At 36.3% G+C, this 20048-nt stretch overlaps 1 protein-coding gene across 1 annotated transcript; it reads right to left on the reverse strand.

The window, feature by feature from the left end:
* Positions 1 to 9372: 9372 nt before the first annotated feature.
* Positions 9373 to 18428, reverse strand: LOC113776140 (histone-lysine N-methyltransferase ASHR3). The gene is made up of 11 exons (XM_027321236.1): positions 18052 to 18428; positions 16578 to 16724; positions 15767 to 15934; positions 14424 to 14450; positions 14195 to 14312; positions 13950 to 14046; positions 12594 to 12687; positions 12401 to 12479; positions 10960 to 11131; positions 10277 to 10357; positions 9373 to 9727 (listed from the first exon to the last, which is right to left on the reverse strand). The coding sequence occupies exons 1-11, from the start codon at positions 18412 to 18414 to the stop codon at positions 9568 to 9570; spliced, it is 1506 nt and encodes a 501-aa protein (XP_027177037.1). The 5' UTR covers positions 18415 to 18428; the 3' UTR covers positions 9373 to 9567.
* Between the last annotated feature and the right edge of the window lie 1620 nt (positions 18429 to 20048).

A 20048-nucleotide genomic window follows, 5' to 3' on the forward strand; every position in this document is an offset into this window, starting at 1 on the left:
CTTTCTTTCTTCTTCTTCTTTCTTCTTTCTTCTTTCTTCCTCCCCTGCTCCTTCTCTGTTGCCCGCCGCCCACTTGCGCCGCAACCCCCATCACGCAGCAGCCTACCGCCGCAGCTCTCCCATCTCTCTTCTCTCTGGTCCACCGCCGCCACTCAGCGGACCTCCACCAGCCCCCATCGCCGCCCGCCAGACAGTGCCGTCCACCACATCGCCTCCACTGTCCGCAACCAGCCGCCGCCCGCGACCCCAGCGCTCCACCAGAGCGCGGCTCTCCGTCGCCAGTCGCGGCCCACCTTGCGCGCTCCACCGCCATCTTCACCTCCATAGCGCGCCGCTCGCTCCTGCTCCACCGTTGACCGCCGCTGTTTTCATCGACACCGCCGCAACCCCTCACGCGATTCCGGCACAACTGACACCCACTACTGTCCCATTTCGTCTGGCTACTACCTACGGTGGAGGTAATTGGAAGTTGCCCCCCCTAATTTCTTCATTTCGTTCGGTTGGCCACCTGGTTAACTGCTGAGGTTTTGTGATTGGGTTGTAATTGTTCAATTTCTGAAATGCTGTCACTGGTATGCCATATTATTGGGGCCCTTGTTACGATTTGACTACATTGGGTGGGCTGGTGTTGTGAAATTTTCTTTTGCTAATTAGGACGGCAGCTCTGCCTGTGTTTTGATTGTTGAAATTCTCAATTGTTGGCATTGATAGTTGTTATTTTGGTTTATCGGTGGCCGGCTAGTGGTAGTGTGTGATTTCTTTTCCACAGTTTACTACACCAGTGGTACTGGTGAGGTAATTGGACCTCAATTGCATACTTCTATTTAGTTGACCAAGTGATCATTGTCCAATCCCTGAGCTGTTATCATTGAAATTAATAATTTTGAGTTGCGACTTTTATTGGCCAACTGGAGCCATTTGTTGGGATTTTGGGTGAGCTGAAATACTGCAACTGTCTAGTGACATTTGGGCGATTTGATTCTGCTTTTGCATGTTGAATTGGAATATCTGGCCGCTTGTTTTACTTGTGAGATTGGTAGCATTTATTAATTATGGAAGACATCCTGGTGATTGGTTAATATTGCTATTTTGGGACCATTGTTTGTGACCTCAGCGGCCGGGGTTCCCAACTGGTGGATTAGTACATACTTGGGGCTATTGCTTTACTACTGCTTTGATCTGCTATAGCATTTGTTGAAATTTCTGGAGATATTTGTTGAAATTTTAGAATGCATTTGTTGAGAGTATGGATGGCCCGAGTTTGCTTGTTGACTGACTGATTTGGGTAGCCCCTGTGCTTATTGACGTGACCTTGCTAGTTTCTAGTTGTTGATAATAATTGCTGGTTGTTAGTTTTGGAGTGCAACTGTTGCTTTGTTGACCATATTTGGGCTTGGGTGGCCCGTGTTTGCTTTTAATTGTTGAGTTGGGGAACACCGGTGACTATGAATGTGCGTTGGTGATTGCTATCTTTGTTGGATATTCTGTCTTTTGTTGTTTGGGGTGATAATTGGCGTCAATGGTGAGTGGCGCCACTTACAAGCACAGGTTCACAACGTAGATGAACGAATGACGAACATCACCCGCCAAGTGGCAAGGATGTCTCAGAGCTCGGCTTCCTTCCACTGTTCCCTCCTATCCTTTGGCCACTCGTGAGGGAAGTTTCGTTGCCCTCTTCGCTTTAATTGTTTTAATCCCTCCATTGAGGACAATGTAGGATCTAGGTGTGGGGGGGACAGCTATACTAGTTCTTTATTTTTAGTTTGTTATTTGTCCACCTCTCGTTCATTTTTTTTTCTTTTTAGTGATTGGCTCGTAAGTGCATGCCAAGGTTTGATGTTGGATTATTGTCTCTGTTTCTACTATTGCCAATTTTAATAATAAAAGGGTATCAAGTTAATGTGGTTGAATTCAAGAACATCTCTTTGGTGAATATCAATAATTGTTTTACTCTTATAATTTTTGGTTAACTTTCTTAGGCATAGGGAATGATTGTTGGCATTTTTAGTGAATTGGTCCGGTTATTAACTTTAGTTCTCCATGTTTGAAAATGAGGCTAGCTGATGCAAGTTTTCTTTTGGTTCTTGTGTTATATTGACTTTTTGTGATTTTTAGCTATGCATAAACTTGACTGTACTCCGCTATTAGTTACTACTGAGTAACCGGGGATCTGCACCTAAAAGTGTTGATTCTCGCGTCAAAAAGTAGTAATTGCTATGAGTACGTGGTCACGTGGCGATAGAAGCTGAGTAACCGGGCTCCTTCATCTGGCCAATGTTGGAGTTCGCGTCAAAAGGCTCAAATGGCTAACGACTAAGTCTTTTGTTACTATTAGGAAAAGAGAAGAAAAAAAAAAGAAAGAAAGAAAAAAGAGAAAAGTAGAAAAATGTGAAAAAAAAGTGAAGGTTGTGTTAGTGTTTAATAATAGTCAGCTTGCCGATTTATGGATTCAATGTTGAGATTTTGGTTAATAGTTGGACCATTTGCTGATAAATGTTATGCGTCATTCCTTTTTCTTAGATTAGTTAACCTGAAATTGGAGAAATTTGTGGTTTAGAAGCTAACCGGAGTGATGCTTCTTGGACTTGACCATTGATGCTTGATTATTATTTTTCTTGATATCTTGGTAATTTGGTAGATAGAGCAATAGCTACTGTCAAATATTGGCACTTGTTTAATGTTCTTATGCTTGAGGACAAGCATGGTTTAGATGTGGGGGGAATTGATAGGGTGCGATTTTGTCATTTATTTTATTATTAATTTTCCCTATTACCTGACCTGATATGGATTAATTATTAGATTCTACTCACTTTTCGTAGTTTACATGTATTTCAGGGAGTAGAACGAAAATACGATAACAAGTGCCAATTTGTGGGGAAAAGGGGCCCAAGTCACAGAGCTTAGCCCAAGGGCAGTGTTGGCAAAGAAAAAAAAGATCTCCTGCCCTTTATTTTGGAAGGGCTAACCGAAAGGGAGCTTCTTATTCCTCCGGAGTCCTCTCCGCAAGGGAGGGCGCCGCACAGAGCCGCCGCACAGCAGGGAGCTGGCTTCCCTCTTAGTTTTTCCATTTTTATAGTTTAGCTTTTCCTTTGACCGTTTGGTCTCCTTCGTCTTGTAGTGGAGAGCTTTTGACTTTTCCTTGGAATCTTTTGTGGCTACCTCCTACGTGAGTCAGGAGCACTGAAGACTAAATCATCCATTGTTACTTTACTTTGCTTTATTCCTTCGAGTGAATTGCATTTCCCAATTTCGGAGTTGATGGCCGCGACTCTTGTTTCAATTTTGTGTGGATTTTGTTCATCAATTATGAACTAATTCCCTCACTCTAGTCAAGGAACAACGAAGGCTCTGGGTCGCCTAAAATTTGTGAGATCGATTTAATTTTATCTTTTTCTTTCATTTATTGGTATCCGCATATTTCTTGGTTGCTATGTTTATGGTTATTTAATTAATTGATTGTCTTGGATCCAGATAATTAGTTGATTGGATAATCTATTGTCAATTAGGGCATTAAATCCGTAATTGTTTAATTGCTCTAAAATAGTGGCAACTGGCATAATTAGACTTGTGTCAGGGGAATACGCGGGCTAATCTAAAATAACCCTGGTAGTGCGTTATTTGATTAGAATAGGGCTCCTCTCATACGTAAGGCAATTGGAGAATTAAATTCTACGGGCGTACCTAGGATTATTTCTCAATTAGAGCAGTGATTAACGGGCGTACCTTAATCATCGACACAGTAAGGAGGGGTTGACTGTCATCGCTTGTTTGGCAGTTATAACCTATTTATTAGTAAATAATTGGGATTGCCTTTGCTTATCGATGATCAATTAGGTGAACCATTGCTGAAGTTATTCCTTGGCTAGATCCTTAATTATTACTCATTAGATTTTAGTAATTTGTTATTTAATTTTTAGTAGTTTCTTAGATTTTATTTGAATTTCTTTGATTGTCACCTTCTGCACAAAAACACCCCCCTTGTCACTGTGAACTTGAAAAGAAATAATTACTCCCAGTCCCTGTGGATTCGACCCTGCTCACCGTTATCTACAGAAATCACTTTTAGTTTGAGCAGGTTTTATTATTGCACAGGCTTCGACAACCTGTCACCTCTCTTAGAATTCTAATGAGAGATTCTTCTCTTCTCAAAACTCTTAGTGAGAGTTCCTTTTCTCTAAGTTGTTCTAATGAGAGTTTTATTCTCTTTTAAGTTTTTCCTTATGAGAGTTTTTTAGGTTTTTATCTTTATGAAATTTGAGATTCTGTAAATTTAGAATCTAGTTTCTCAAATCTACAATTTCTCAATTATTGTCAAATCTAAATTTCTCTTTGGACTTGAACTAGTTTTAATTAGATTTGATTGTTAGCAGACATGCACTGATGTATAGGAGTACAGTGATTCATTCAGATGGAAGATATATAGAACAATCAATGTTATCTTTCTTTGTATTATTTTCTTAAATCTGTTATATCTATTGATTTCAAATCTATATGTATCTATGTCATATTTGTTTGATGTATTTTCTGCCATTAGTGCAGATTTGTTTTAATGAAATTATCTTTTCTATATACTCAATATTAAACAGAATAGTCACTCAACCTATGATTCTCTGGACTATTCAATAAGATTATAGACAACTTCACTCACTACTAATTGATTTTGAAATTAAAGTCCAAGCTATTAAATACTTGATTCTGTGAATTGACAATTGAAATTTAGCCCTGTGGATTCTTGCAAAAGATTTTTGTGCCTCTGATATCTAATGGAACATTTTCTTAGGGGTAGAAGTGATTGAATCTTAGCCACCACCTAGTGGCGCAAACAGGGAATGGGCAGCTCCATGGCAGGGAGAACAACCTGCATTTGTGGATCTTGATTCCCAGCATGTCCAGCTTTATGCCACTAGTTAAGTTTATCCTAATTCCCATCGATATGGCCGACGAAATGCAACGTTTGTACCTTGTATGAGAAGCGAGGAATCATATTCTTAGACAAGCACAATATCTTGGGCAAAAGAACTTTGTCTTATTAATTAAACATCAAATTCTGTACAGAAAAGGAAAGCAGTTTTGGTTCTCAATATTTGGTGTCCTTAAAGTATTGACAAAAACAAATCTTATTCTCAATATTTAGCACTTAGTACAATTTTAGTCCTTAGTGTTTTGACAAAAACAAATCTGATCCCCAATTTTTCCAATCTGAAAAGATTTAAGACAATTGACAAATGTTTTTCTATTACTAACGCAATCAGTCATGTGTTTGTTAAATTTAATTGTTTAAAAAAATAATGGCTAAGTTTGAAGACTAACAATAACACATGTAACAGCACGTGAGTAACTAATTAATCAAGAAATAGAAAATTTTTTTTTGTAGAACTATATCCAAAAATTGAATGTTAGGTTTTTTGGCTTGGGGTGGTAGGGATAGACAAAGATATATAGGGGGTTCTTGATCATGAATTGATTGCTTGATTTCAATTTTGTAATTTAACAAATTTTTCTTAACTAATTAAATAGTTAGCACATGAGATCTTATTGTTTAAAGTTAGCTATTATTTTGCTTCTTTATTTTTAAATTCATTTCAATCGATACATGACTGCATGTGACTGAATTATGTCTTTGAAAAAAATTCATGCGATGTCTTAAATCTGCTTCAAATTGGATATATATTTCTTGCCAATAGTTTAGGAACCAAAATTTTACTAGAGAAAATTATTACGGGCGATTACTGGTTAAGCACCAACTGCTGTTTGGATAACATTAACCAAGCCAAATGAACTAAGAAATCCTCTAACAATATGATAGAGGCAGAGAAAGAATTGACACGTTATTACCTAGAAAACTAAAATGAGTAAAGACTTAGAAATTAAAAATTTTTGGCGTGAATAACTTTGGCATGTTGCAAATTTCAATGGTTGTGGATTTTGATTAGGAAGAGATGATTTGGAACAAAAACTATCAATTAACAGAGCAACTAAGAATTAATGTACCGTGAGGGCAAGTTCTTCGGGATGATGTGCAGAAAAGTCTGCTTCACCAATGATACCAGCTGGATAAATTTCATGGCCAGCATGTCTAACAGCAAGATAATAACGTATGAGTTCTCGAGGATTTGGTCGGAACGTTATTCCCACAGGAAGGTTTCGCTTATCTTGTTGGTGATGGTCGTTGTCATGGAAAACTATAGGCAGTGGTGGTTGACTTGAAGAAGCTGCCATGCTGAGCTCAATTTGCTGGTATTATTAGTAATCTAATTGTAATGAATAAGTAAATCTAGTAAACGGCCAATTATGCTTGAGGGTAAAAAGGGCTTTAAATAATACTGTAGTTAATTTGTATCCTAATTGCAATCCGTATTTGGTAAGTTGAATTGTTTGAGGACTGGAATTAGATGTTCAAGAGGAAAGGAACAAAAATTTAAGATTACCCTACTCCTACTCCTACTCCTACTCTATCTATGGGGAGGCTCAACTGAACCTATGGAGATCGATGGGGACAGACCAACCCTTGCCTCCCACCCCACCAAAACCTTAAGGGCTTGGTGGTGGCCACCAGCCCAAGAGCTGGCGGTTAATTGGGTAGTGTCCAATGCTAACTTATTTTGACCGCGGTTTTAGATATGTGTGTATGTGTGTACATATACATATATATATATATATATATATATATATATATATATATATAGTTTCTGTCTAATAGGTGCTGAAATACACTTCAGGACTTAATTTTTGGAAAAGTAAATTAGAAAAAATATATATAAATACAAAGGAAGATAATAATTGTTTGTGTCTGTATAAACATCATAGAATTTAGATATATTAACAAGTACCAATTGTTCATTAAAAAAACACTCTCACACACACCCATTACTTGTTAGAATTTAGGTATGTGCAATCTATATATGTATGTATTTACGTATATGTATATGTATAGTTTCCATCTAATAGGTTATTAGATTTTTTAATAAAGGATTATGTCCCACATTAGTTCGAGAGATGAAGAAAAAACACTTAAAACAAGGGTTCAAAACCTAATAGTTTAAATTTTTTGGTCAGAGTTAAGTTCCTGACTTATATATTTGACTCTTTGATGGGTTCTCTAGAAGTGTTTCTCCCTAACAAATGGTATCAGAATTTGGTTGCGAGTGAATTGGTCATAAGTATTTGGATCCCAATAAGTAGTATCAGAGTTTCAGGTTGCGAGACAGGATTACTCATGGGCAAGTGAATTATTTTAGGAGTTGGACGAGTGAAAATTTTCTTCTTGCTGGTGAATCGAAATGCTAAGGAATTTGGTTAGTATTGGATCAGGTGCGCCATGGGTTTGATAAGGAGTCTAGAGTTTCAAATTGCGAAACTGGGCTACTGATGGGCAAGTGGATTTTTTTTCAGAGTTGGACAAGTGAAAATTCTCTTTTTGATGGTGGATCGAAATGCTAAAGAGTTTGGTTGGTGTTAGACCAGGTGCACTATGGGTTTGACAGGGAGTCTGATTGGTGTTAGATCAAAGATGCAAGGGTTAACATGGGTCTAGAATTCAATTTGGATGTTGAAGAAGAGTAGGTTCATGATTAGAAGAAAAGGTGACCTTAAGTATTAAAATAGGTTTGCATTGAATATTAAAGTGGGTTCGGAGAAAAACTTATAAATTTGGGTTTTAATGTAAGGGGTCACTCATGAAAGGGGAGATTTGTTAGATTTATGAATAAAGAATTATGTCCCACATAATTAGTTTGATTCGAGAGATGGAGAAAGAATGCTTATGTAAGTAAAGGTTCGAAACCTAATATATTAAATTTTTTTATTAAAGTTGAATTCCTGACTTACATATTGAACTTTTTGATGAGTTTTCTAGAAATCTTTAATGAGTCACAAGTACTTGAATCCCAATATAAGTACCCAGTGGGCATCATTAAAATGTACTTTAGGAGTTAATTTTTGGAAAGTTAAAATTAATTAGAAAAATGTGTAAATGCAAGGAAAAATAATAATTATTAGTGTATATATACATAATAAAATTTAGATGTGTTAACAAGTGTTCAATGTCCATTGGCCACCTATTAGAAAAACTCACACACATACGCTTACACGCACAATCGAACCGTGCTAGACATCTATACTTATCCTTGTGAATTTTGATAACCGAACGAACGGTGTGTGTAGGGGTGTTTCGCGAATCGAGCCGCTCGCGAGCCGATCGCGAGCGGCTCGAATACGAGCTCGACTCGAGCTCGTCAATATCGAGCTCGAGTCGAGCTCGAGCTAATTAATTCGATCTCGAGCTCGAGCTCGAGCTCAAAAACATTAAGCTCGTTGGCTCGCGAGCGGCTCGCGAGCTCAATTATATATATATTTTTTATTTTTTATTTTTTATTTTAATAGTAAAATTACATATATATCCCTAATATTTTATTATTTATTAAAAAAATTATTGTTTTATTCATTTTTTTAAATTTTTTTTTTATTTTTTAAAAATAAAATAATAATTATTTTTATTTTTATTTTTTAAGCTCGAGTTCGAGCTCGAGCTCGACTCGAATTTGACTCGAGCTCGAGCTCGAGCTTGATATTTTGAGCTCGTCGAGCTCGAGCTCGAGTTCGAGCTTCACAAAATTAACTCGAGCTCGGCTCGATTAGCCAAAGCTCGGCTCGAGCTCGGCTCGTTTGCACCCCTAGGTGTGTGCATATTTTCATGTGAGACACTGATCTCAAGAGTGCAGATGTGGTGACTCCAGTGTTTATTTTAGCTACTTTGTAAAACTGGCAACTTAAACCTTGTTTGGATTGCTCTTTTCTAGATTTTTTGTAGAAAAATTACTGTAATGATTTGATATATGTGAGATAAAAAGATAATAGGAAGATGTGTTCACGAAAAACGTAACAATTTTTCTAAGGAAAATCACTGTCCAAACAAGGTAAGTCAGAAAAATATCATATAAGTTGTTTTGTTCCTAGCTCAGTAGCCACCACCAAAGTTGGTGAGGTAGAAGGTCAGGGGATCAAACCTTGTCTCCCACCATTGACCACAATAATGTGACAAGCCACTTCAACCTCTTCAGATCCTCCTCTCCGTGTAGCATAAAATAATTGTAGATCTATCGTATCGACAAAAAAAAAATTTTGTTTTGTTCCTAGGCTGGTCTAAAAGAAACCACTGGTTAAAAAATTGTCCACTTGACGGATTTGATTTTAAGGTAGAACATATCAAAGATCCTCTTGATTCAAACAAAAAAAAAAGTTTAGCTGCATGTAATGTTGCTATCAGAGAGCGTCAAAAGCTTTTCAAAGAATTTCTAAAAGAACAAAACTTCACTATTTTATATATCGTCTGTGAATCTTTCTAAAGTGGGACTAGCAAATAAATCACTGTTACAATGAGAAGATCCTATATGAGATCCACCAGGGCGTTGCATTGAAAAAGCAAAAGAAAATGGCGCATCCCACAACATAAATAAGGTTGTGGAATGTTGAGATTTAGTGGAAAAGAATTGTATTTTCTTTGTTTAACTGAACAATATGATGACAACAATATACACCAATAGTGGCCCTATAGGGAAATGGGCAGTGTTAATCATACTTTACGATGGCTAAACAAGACGTGGCTGTTCTCTTGCGTTTGGAACCCCAGCAAAAGTCCACTTTGCAAATCTTTTTTTTGGTCCCCAGATAGCCTTGGCAATTTGAAGCTCCACAGTGGCACCTAACCTCTGGCCCGAATTGTATGAATCTGAGAAGCATATGCATAAGTTTACAATGCTAAGCAGCAGAGTATAACTGATTAGCTGATTCTCCAAGATAAAATCATTCCTACCAAAGAATGGCTACAGGGAATTAGCCCTGGCACTTGCACCAACTAGCAAAACCTTTTCTTGAAGATGCTTTATTTGAGATGGTGTAGAGCACTAGACTAGAGTGTGAAATAAAATGAAAGGAGAACTAGTAGAAGAAACTCACTGCAAATTGAGTAAAATAAAATGAAAGGATTTTTTAAGTAAATGAAATTCACTGCAAATTGGGTAAAGAAACTGCATTAAGACTCATCCCCAAACTGAGTTAAAGAACAAAGAGAAGTCCCTGGTAAACGGAAGACTCAGATTCCAGCTATATCCAATATCTGTCTCATTGAGGCATACCCTCCATATCAATTTCTCTATGTTAAGAGCAGCAGTAGCAATTTTTGCATCAGCCAATTTTATTAATAGCCAAAATCAGCGGCCTTTGAAGATTTTCCTTAACAGACAAAATCAAATATGTAATTATACGAACGAAGTCATACCGATAATCATAGGTTAGTGGTTCTCCAACTTCAATAGTTCGAGCAGCAAAGACACCAACACGAGTCTCCCCTTCAACCTGCCTTCAGCAAATGCATCAATTTTAAAGTCAGCACACATCATAACAAGACAATTTCTGTATAAAGACCAAAAAGAGTTCTTCACTGCACTGTTAGTGATGAGAATCAGGTTAATCAACAAAATGTCCATAGGATTATCAGATCCAGCATATATGACTTAATTCCCAAAAGGGTGCTGTCATTTCATCGAAGTACTTGATTTAATACTTGACACAGAAAATGGTTAATAAATGTTAGATCCCAAGCTTTCATTCATTGTTTCAACGGAGAGTATAATGGACACAAAAGGTTCCAACTGTGTTCATCTTTTTGCTTCAAGCTTGGTTCCTCGCAATTGTAAGACTATCAAATTTTCCGGCATATGTCCAACTAAACAAGCTAAATATTGTGAGAGGCAAGTAAACTGACTACAAGGATAAGCAAGCCGTTAGATTTCCATTGTCAGACAACCTAAAAAGGTTCAATGTGTTTTCTTAGAAAGAGTAAAATTAATACAAAATCATTAGGTGATTTAGATCAACTTACAAACTCGTAGCATCTGAAAACGATCGATATGAATAATCTGAAAAGTATAACCAAAAAAACTAGAAGTTCATTTCACTTACCATTTTTCTAATTTACAATTTGGATTGCAGCTATGGTTCAGAAAACGAGAAGAATTTCCCTTAAATGTTGCATCAATTGTAAAGTCCTTCCGAATTTCACACATGTAGAAGTTCTTGACTTCTTTGAACTTCATCTCCCATAGTCTTTGCTCGCATAAAGCATCATTTATAACTGTAAAATGTTAAATATGTATCAATTTTAGAAATGATAGTCTAGATGAGGATTCAAAGTTCTGTGGACAGTCATAGAAAAATAAAATACCAACTGTTCTGCACTTTCAAAAGCATGAGTATGTTTGCAATATGATAAACCATTAGTAGCTACATTACAACTCAAATACCATTAAAAAGAGGAAGGCTAGTACTGCCTGCTTTTGTATTATGTAGAATGCTGTAGTTCTTTTGTCTGGAGTTATATTACAGAGAAACAAATGGAATTCTCTGTGAAGAATGTTAAACTCATTTAGTGAGGACCCTTCGAAAGCTACACCTACCCCCTTTTTGCCTGAATGTTCGAGAGCCAATTCTCTGAAATATTTGCCTGAAGATAAAGGGCCAATTTCAGCTCAGTGTGGAATTTCAAAAGTTAAGGGTGAGAGTTCCCAGTGTGCATTTGACACTCTCGTTAGGTACGAAATAGGGTTCCTAGATAACTGTTTCTGTATGGTTAGCCAGGATCAACAACTGGCAACTAAGTCTATACAAGTACTGGGGGATCTCGCACCACTCATCTTTCTTATTTCACCAATGGGAGGGACCTTAGGATCTTTACACCAAGTATTCTTCATCTGGGCTTATTCTGTTCATCTCCTCATAAACAATCAAGCCACCATGGTTTTATCTAGACAAATATCTTTTGTAGATAGAGTTCAGTAGCTATTGATACTTTGCAACCATTCCAACTTTGGAGGACTAGTGAGAATGTTCAGCTGCTAGCACATAGCTTCTGTGCTTGACTAGTTAAAATGTTCATGCCTTCTCTCAATGCTCAAATGTTAACAGGCCAATGACTACAAGTTCTGAGGTAGGATCATAATGTCTTTTTCTTCTGGGAAGTCAACATTATTTGGAAACAGCCAGATGCAGTAAGCGAAACAAATTATCCTCAGAAAATGGGGCAGCAGATAAGATGATAGACATTTTAATAGCACTACTTTCAGGACTATAAAGGATTATGGTACAAAAGAATATGCTTAGCTACAAAATTCTACACCTTTAAGATGCACGAGTCTAAGAAGCCTTAAGAAGGACAGCAGAAGTCTACCTTAAGGTATAATGAAGATGACATAGATACCGAAGGAAAGATTGGTACCATAATTACTCTAAAAACGTACAACATTATTTGTCAGTCAACTAGGGTTTTTCCTAGAAAGAGATAGAAGAATTGTGATGAAGATAGCAGTGTTGAAAGCTTCGGTACTTAAAAAACCAAGCAAATTACCTTCCCCAACATATTCAATTATAAAGTCATCTTTGTTAATTCCTTCAGCAGCCACAACACCCCAACCACAAAGTGCAGTCTAACATGGAACAACAAATATTGTATTAATTGGAGAAGAGTTGAAACAAGAAAACACAATTGAGCTGTTAAGGAAGTAATATAAGTGCATCAAGAATCAAAAGATAAATTTCACCTTGACAATACTGATCTTTTTCTCTTTTCTGAATGGCCTGTTGGTGCACATATCAGAACAATGACAAGCCTTTGAGCAGCTAATGGACTGAACCCTGTTGCGTTGCAAGTTTATGGAATTAAAATATCAGGCACATGCCAGAATGTAGAAACTAAAACAGATATGTTATTTAAAAGTGTGTCTATTAAGTAAGACAACTGCTCATGAGGAGCATTAGTATGATCAGTAGTTCACACACTACATCGATAAATCGAGGAAAGGTCAACTAGACCGATTGAAATGAACTTCTGTTGCCAGTTTATAAATGATCATAATTTGATCCATCAGTTCTATTTTAAGGAGTTCATGCTATAAATTAGGCAAATTACTACCCTCATTCATGTGTTTCTAAGAAGTTTTGGGTAATCCAACATTTTATGGCAGCAAATTATTGCATTTTGAAATTGGAAAAGGATTTGACCTCCTGAAGTTGCCCTTTAATTAATTTTTTCTTCTAAGATGACCCTCAGATCTTTCTGGTACATAATCTTCATGCAATTTGTTTCCAAAAATTACTCACAGGTAATAGGCATTATGTATTTAGGGGCTCATAATCTAACAAAATCAGGCACAACAAAATATTGAGGATTTTCAAAAACATGATTTCTGTCCTAGACACAATACACTAATGCTTTCAGAGATATCTATTGCTGACACTGAATTTCCAAGCATATTTCACTTGAAGACCTGCTAGTATTTCAAAGAATTTTCTTTTTTTCTGCTTTCCTAGTCATCTTTGCTATGAACATATGCTTCACATATTCTGTGCTAGATCCTTTTCCAAATTTTGCCAAAAGAGAGTCAAATCGTATGTGCAATTGGAAAACAGTCTCCTACTCTGCATGAAACTTATACGAATATATCGTTGTGCCTTAAGAACCTGCCAAAGTATGTTTTAAATGATACACCAATAATGTTAAAGCTCAATTTGCTTGACTAGTTGGTCTTAAGTGAGGCTTAGCCTTGAGAACGTTGATGCTAGTTATGTTTTAAATTCACTTCAATTTCAAATAAGTTGCCAAGTCTAGTAATTTTTCAGTTAAGATGTCTAGTTCAGCTTAACCTAGCCAACTCGACATGATCTCCAAGAAATCAAGTTGATTTTGTTTGTCATATTCTATCCTAGATTTTGCCAGCAAGTAGACATAGACACAGGAGCATTGTAGTTATATCATAGAACACAAAGTTGCTTTTGACTGAAGACAAGGTAGCATTTTACAGCTCATACTATCAATTCATAACTACTTTATGATGCTAGATAACTCATATCTGGAGTCAAATTGAAACCAAATGCAATCAGCTGAGAAAATACAGTACCTACAGACGCAATCCTCGGCGCACTCAGTAGAACAGCAATTCGTGCATCCGATGTCAACATCAGCATTGTCTCTCTTTTTCTTAACAAGGTATATATCTACTTAGTTAAGTTCATACAACCAGGATTAGTACAAAAGAGAAACACAAATCTCTTTCATCAACAGCACAGCCAAAATGGCCAAAACACTCAACTATAAAAAGTACATTAGCCAAGCAACAACAAAATCTTTGCATGCATAGGATACTTCGCCTGATGTGGACATAAGGGGGTGGCTCCAATTTATGCTCTATCATATCTTTCCAACTTATGTCAATCTTGAACTCCTCTTCACTGTATGGTATAGGTAATTCACAGAATACTTCCTGACATGTTTAAAGGCAAAATAACGTATTAGATGATCTATATTATTAAAACATTCCATGAAGCTGTTCTCATTTGATGAACAACAAAGAAAGATAATCTAAAAGTCTAACCTCCATGTTATTCGCTGGAACTCTTTGCTGTTTATAAAAAAGATACGTAAGTCCAGTCAGCCAGCCTAATCCATCAAAAATAAGAATCAAGCAATAACAGAAACATAAATTCTGCAAAAGTTAGCAAAAAAGGATAAATAATTTTGATGGTATAGTCCATTTCAATGTGAAAACCAGAAATCTGCTTGTTAAATGGTAAAAAGAAGTTGTAATGAATAGGAAACTGTACAAAGGAAGCAACATCTCAACATACATCCAGTTAGATGCAGAAGTGCCTCACCCAGAAAGTATGATAAATTGTTCTGGCAAAAATTTGAAAGATATTGCTAAAAGGGGGGAAATCATTAAAAAAAAAAAAGTAGAGAAAAGAAAGATGACTAAAAGATCAACCTGTCTCTTAAAATACAGGAAGACCGAGAATGGATTTTTTTTCCTTGAGTCAAGGGGCAAAAATGTTGTCCTAGACATGAGCCTCAAAAGCTTACAAGCAACAGCTTGCAATGAGTGCACTGTCTAGTTCCTATGAAAAAGGAAAAAATTCCTTTTGACCATCCAAGAAACAAATGAATACAAAAGCGAGCATGCAGTATTAGTAAAGAAATGTAAATGAAGTGAATTTTCTCATCGTCACTTAAACATCTGTACATGAACAAACATCAAAAAAGTACCTTTATGACAATTAAGTTTAGCCAAGCATCATTTCTTTCTCTCCTCATCCAGATAGGAAATTTTCCATTGATATACCTACATAGCTGCCACATTCTTGGAAATGACTGGACCCAGGTTCCAACAAATTTTTTGGTTTTCCAGCTAACTTCCAACATGGGCATGCCAAAAGGACATTTATTCGGTTTAAACCTTCTTCAGATGATGATATGCCCTTTACAACAATCTCTCTTTTTATTTACGACAATCTTTCCCGTCAGTAATGAAAGCAAGAAAACTTTTATCTTGTCAAATTTTAGATTGGACACCTAGATGCATGTTCTATACATTTCTGTCATATAAATAACACCCAAGGGTAATCACACAGAAGGAAAGATCCATTTTGGCTCCCTCATGGTTATTTTAGAGCTTCCACAGTGTTAAATATAAATGCTTTCAAAATTACAGCCATTACTGCTGAAGATCAAAGACAGTGACTCAAAAGAAATTTCTGAAGGTCTTCAATTTTTTCCTGCGCATCAGAGATTTACATAATGACTTCATGTTATATAGAAGGTGGCACCTTGCAAGTTACATTTCACTCTAGTAAATAGACCACAACAGACTAAGAAATGACACCAAGCAACAGATGGAGAATACAAGAAAAGGGAAACCATATTGAAGAAGGAAGAATTGACCTCTCTGTCACTGTGCCAATCATTAGGATGTCTCCAACAAATCATTTGACCCTCTTGACAAGGATGATAGATTATATCCTTTGGAAATGCCGCACACTTCAGGTGTGAAGCCATATGACATCTTGTACAGCGTAACAAGTGGATTTTATCTTTGCATAGGAAACAAGCCTATTCCAGCAAAGAATGGCAAAAATATAACCATTGCTGCAGCATCAATAACTTAAACAAAGAGAAAACTTATCTTCTCAAAGAGGGAGTTCATTGCTGTAAAAGCAGACATGACAATTATATGAAACTATAACAAGATACCAATCCTGTTTGAAACTACAGAAAAAGTTAACAGGGAGATATCAGCAAAGAACTCCATGAAGTACTAAAACGTGGAAACATCTTATGTCAATTCATAATCAATGTCCATCCTTTCTCAGGACTCTATGCAATTACTACTAAAATCCAATCACTCTACACACCGCAAAAGTTTATGACCATGCTCATAGCATCTTTCATCCCACAAAAGATGCAACATTGGGAAATGACATCAAAGATCCAGTGCAAAACTAGCTAAGCTTGAATTCCATAACTAGGTTTGTCAAACAAGAATAAGAAACTGGAGCATTAAGATGCTTTATATGACATTCCAGTGGAATGGAAGAGATCAATTTAACTGAGAAAAACATATCAATGACCAACCTCAAATATTGGGGAAATAGTAATGAGTAATCAGCACTAGACAACCAGGATAAACAGAAGGACTGGTAACAGTCACAAAAGCATTCCAATTATAGAAGCTTCAGCTGAAGGAGAAACTTACATGCTGAGGGCACTTGAATGGTTTTAAGGATGAGAACCGAAGCTTTTCTATGGCACACTTTAAATGATATACCTCCTGACAACTACGAACAGAGCATAATATCTCCTCCTCTGGGAACACACAGCTTTTGCAAACACGGCATTCAACCTGAGACGAATGATCAGGAAAATACTAAATTTATCCAGAACAATAAATTGTTTACTGGAAAAAAAATACAAATAATAGCCATCTATGGTACTGCCAAACTAGGAAATGATCACAGAAACCGAGATTCTTGATTGCAGTTTATAGAATACTGAATTTAATGCTAGTAACAGGATGAGAATTTCAAGACAAATGAAAGTAATCTTAGTTCCTTTATGCTGCTTGACGAGACTTAAATCTGCCTGTATACCATAAGTTATGCAACTTTCTTGAAAAAACATTCAGATCAGAGTAGGTTAATTGTTATGCTACCGTATTCCACATCAGCATAAAGTCACCATTGCAAGTTGAAGCCTTGAGTTTATCTTCTCTCTCGACAACGGCAATCTAGACACCTGTAATTTTTTCTAGGAAGTGCTTGAGCATGGTTGGGATATTTTACAAAGTCGAAAAAAATGTGAGAGAGAGAAAAAATACCATCAAAGTTTCCCTTATATTTCTTTTTTCCAGAATAGTCATCCTCAATAATTGTCAAAATCGAGTTAATGTTTTGTGGAACTTCCATGATGGAAACTTCGTCAGCAAAGAGCCAAGATAACTACTTTCACTGCAGCAATCAATCAATAGAAGTTTATTCTTGTAATCTCAACCAAAAAGCGTTGAGTCAAATCAAAGGTGCTAAGTACATAAGGTGGGGAAAGAAACTGATTCATCCATTTCGAATAAAGGCAAGGAACAATTATACACCACAAACAAGAAACTCTTTTAAAAGGGAAAACCATGCGGCTAAAAAAATTTTATGTTGTCAACCTCTATTTGCAATTCATCCCTCGACAAGCTTGAACTTATGGAGCTAGCATGTCAGTAAAAAAACATGGAAGACAGAATTTCCATAGGTTTTAACTGAATTCCAACTCAGGACCAGGCACCATGAAGCCAGATTCAAGACTTAGTTGTCACTATACATCACTGCAATCTGGTTTATAAAGTCAGTTGCATATGACGACATTTCTCATAATTTCAACTTAACACTTCAAACAAGTAACCAGAATATGCCACTCCCACTCTCCCAGATAACAAAACCCTTTTATTTCAAGAACCAAAAAAGTGAAAAACAAACTCACTGACAATATAATCCTTCAACTCAGCTCACATAGAACAATAACGTCAAAAGTCTCGAGATTTAGCAACTATTTAACTAACATTTCGAAAAGCGTTGCGCAAACAATTAATAAAGTTATCCCTTTCGATCAATACCACAAAGTACCTCCAAGAATACTTCCAAACTAAAAACTGCTGCAAAAATTAACCAAATTTAAAGAGCAATTACCATTCTTGGAGCATGAACAAGAAAGGGCAAGTAGCATCTATGCTCAGAAACCCCAGAATCAATCCTCCTCTGAACCCAATCTTTCACATGCTCTATCAAGCTCTTATTCCCACCCATTTCAGCACCTGAGCAGATCCTCATAGCACTAATCCCATCACTGCCATTGCTAGGATTTTCCAACTCTCCCTGCTCTCTTACCTCGCCCTTCTTCTTGCTGACTTCCCACAGGGAATTGGGGTTCAAGGTTTTCAAATTGAGGGGATTCTCAGCTCCATTCGTGATGGATTTCATGGGATTGGAGCTGGGAACAATGGGTAGTAAAGCTGGTGAGGAGAATATGGATGGTGGGTCTAAATCAGGCATTGTTTCCGGGTAGAAAAAAAGGGGTTATCTTGGCAGTGGAGAGAGATTTCGGAATTTAGCTTAGGCGGTAAGGTGGGGTGGGGTGGGGTGGGGCGGAGGGGGGCGGGGGTAGGGGTTTTGGCAGAGGAGACACTGTTGCGGGGGTTTTGGGCGGGAAAGATGAATTTTTGTTACTTCCTTTTTGGGGGGAAAAGGAATTGTACAGAACTTCCAGAAAGAATACTACTTTTATTTTTACTACAAAACTACTAAACTAGTGTATATTATTTCGGATTCTTGAATGTATATGCATGAAACCAGCAGCCGTTGGCTACCACTACTGACTTAAAGTTATAAAGTTGGGTGAAAGGTCAAAGATTTAAACTTTACTTTTCATTATTTTGCTATTATAAGTGACTTTTTTAATTTTATATAGGTGCATAATACATTCGTCTGATCGGATAATAATTCCGTCACCATTAATTTCTAATTGATTCAGTTAGGCCTCCTCATAGAATAAACTAGCATAGAAGTAGTATTAGATGGTGACAACTTTTTTAATTTTATATAGGTGCGTAGTTGTACTCGTCTAAATCGGATAATAGTTCCATCACCATCAATTTCCAATTGATTTAGTTGGGCCTTCTCATAGAATAAACTAACATAGAAATAGGAAAAGAAGTAGTATTAGACGATGACAATTGACAGAAAAAAAAAAAAGAAGAATGTATGTGTACAAAGTATTGTACTATTTGATAGTTAGTACATTATTTTCCTAGTCTGCACTGAAGAATTTGAAAGATTCTAACTTCAAACAATTAATCGTTGAAGTCTAGAGTGTAGCTTATAATTGAATTTTATAGAATAAGAGTCAAAGTGAATAGTATACTATCCATGTGAATCAATATAATTAATGCACTATCGAGACCATTTTATCATTTTAAAAAGGTCAATTCAATTGATTAGGAGTGGAAAAACTTTCACTTAAATTGAAATATTATAGGTAAGAGCCCAAAAAAATGTTCATGATGGTAATTTGGAGTTTAGTGTATAAATATTTTTTTTTTTGGGTAAACAGTGTATAAATTGTTTAATGGTGATTAGACTTCATTTTAGCGAAACTATTAGTAAAAAGTTGGTGGATTAGTAGGTCGAACATGCAATTTGGGCCACAAACGAAACAGGGGTTGCCTCGTCGTGATGGACTAATGGGCAGTCACAGGCGTGTGAGATTCAAAACTCAAATCAAATTAAGGATAAAAGTTTTGTACCGAATGTGATTTTCAAGATATGAAGAAAGTTAAATTTGATATTCAATTAAATATGAGATTTTATTTACATTAAGAGTCACTTAAATTGTATACAAAATTTTGAGTGAATGTTGCATCATATAATTTGTTGAATGTTAAAGGGAAAATTATAGTTGTAGTCTCAAATGTTTAGCACATGTGCAATATTAGTTCTTAAAGTTTCAACAAAAACAAATCAAATCTCCAATGCTTAGTATTTGCACAATTTTACTCCCTAAAATTTTGACAATAACAAATCTAGTCTCTAATAAATCTAATTTAAACCGATTTAGGATATTTGAAGAACTTTTTCCAATTACTAACAAAATTTATTCATTTGCAGCCAATTGTCCGTTAAATTAAATT

Source organism: Coffea eugenioides, chromosome 6 (genome assembly GCF_003713205.1).
Source record: "Coffea eugenioides isolate CCC68of chromosome 6, Ceug_1.0, whole genome shotgun sequence".
Lineage (NCBI taxonomy): Eukaryota > Viridiplantae > Streptophyta > Magnoliopsida > Gentianales > Rubiaceae > Coffea > Coffea eugenioides.

Bases quoted from the DNA above. Each gene is read 5' to 3' on its own strand.
- LOC113776140 (XM_027321236.1), bottom strand. From the start codon at position 18,414: ATGCCTGATTTAGACCCACCATCCATATTCTCCTCACCAGCTTTACTA. The intron at 14,313-14,423 runs GTTAGACTTTTA...TAAACATGTCAG, and splicing joins TTCCAGCGAATAACATGGAG to GAAGTATTCTGTGAATTACC. The intron at 12,480-12,593 runs GTGAAATTTATC...GTTCCATGTTAG, and splicing joins AAAAGATCAGTATTGTCAAG to ACTGCACTTTGTGGTTGGGG.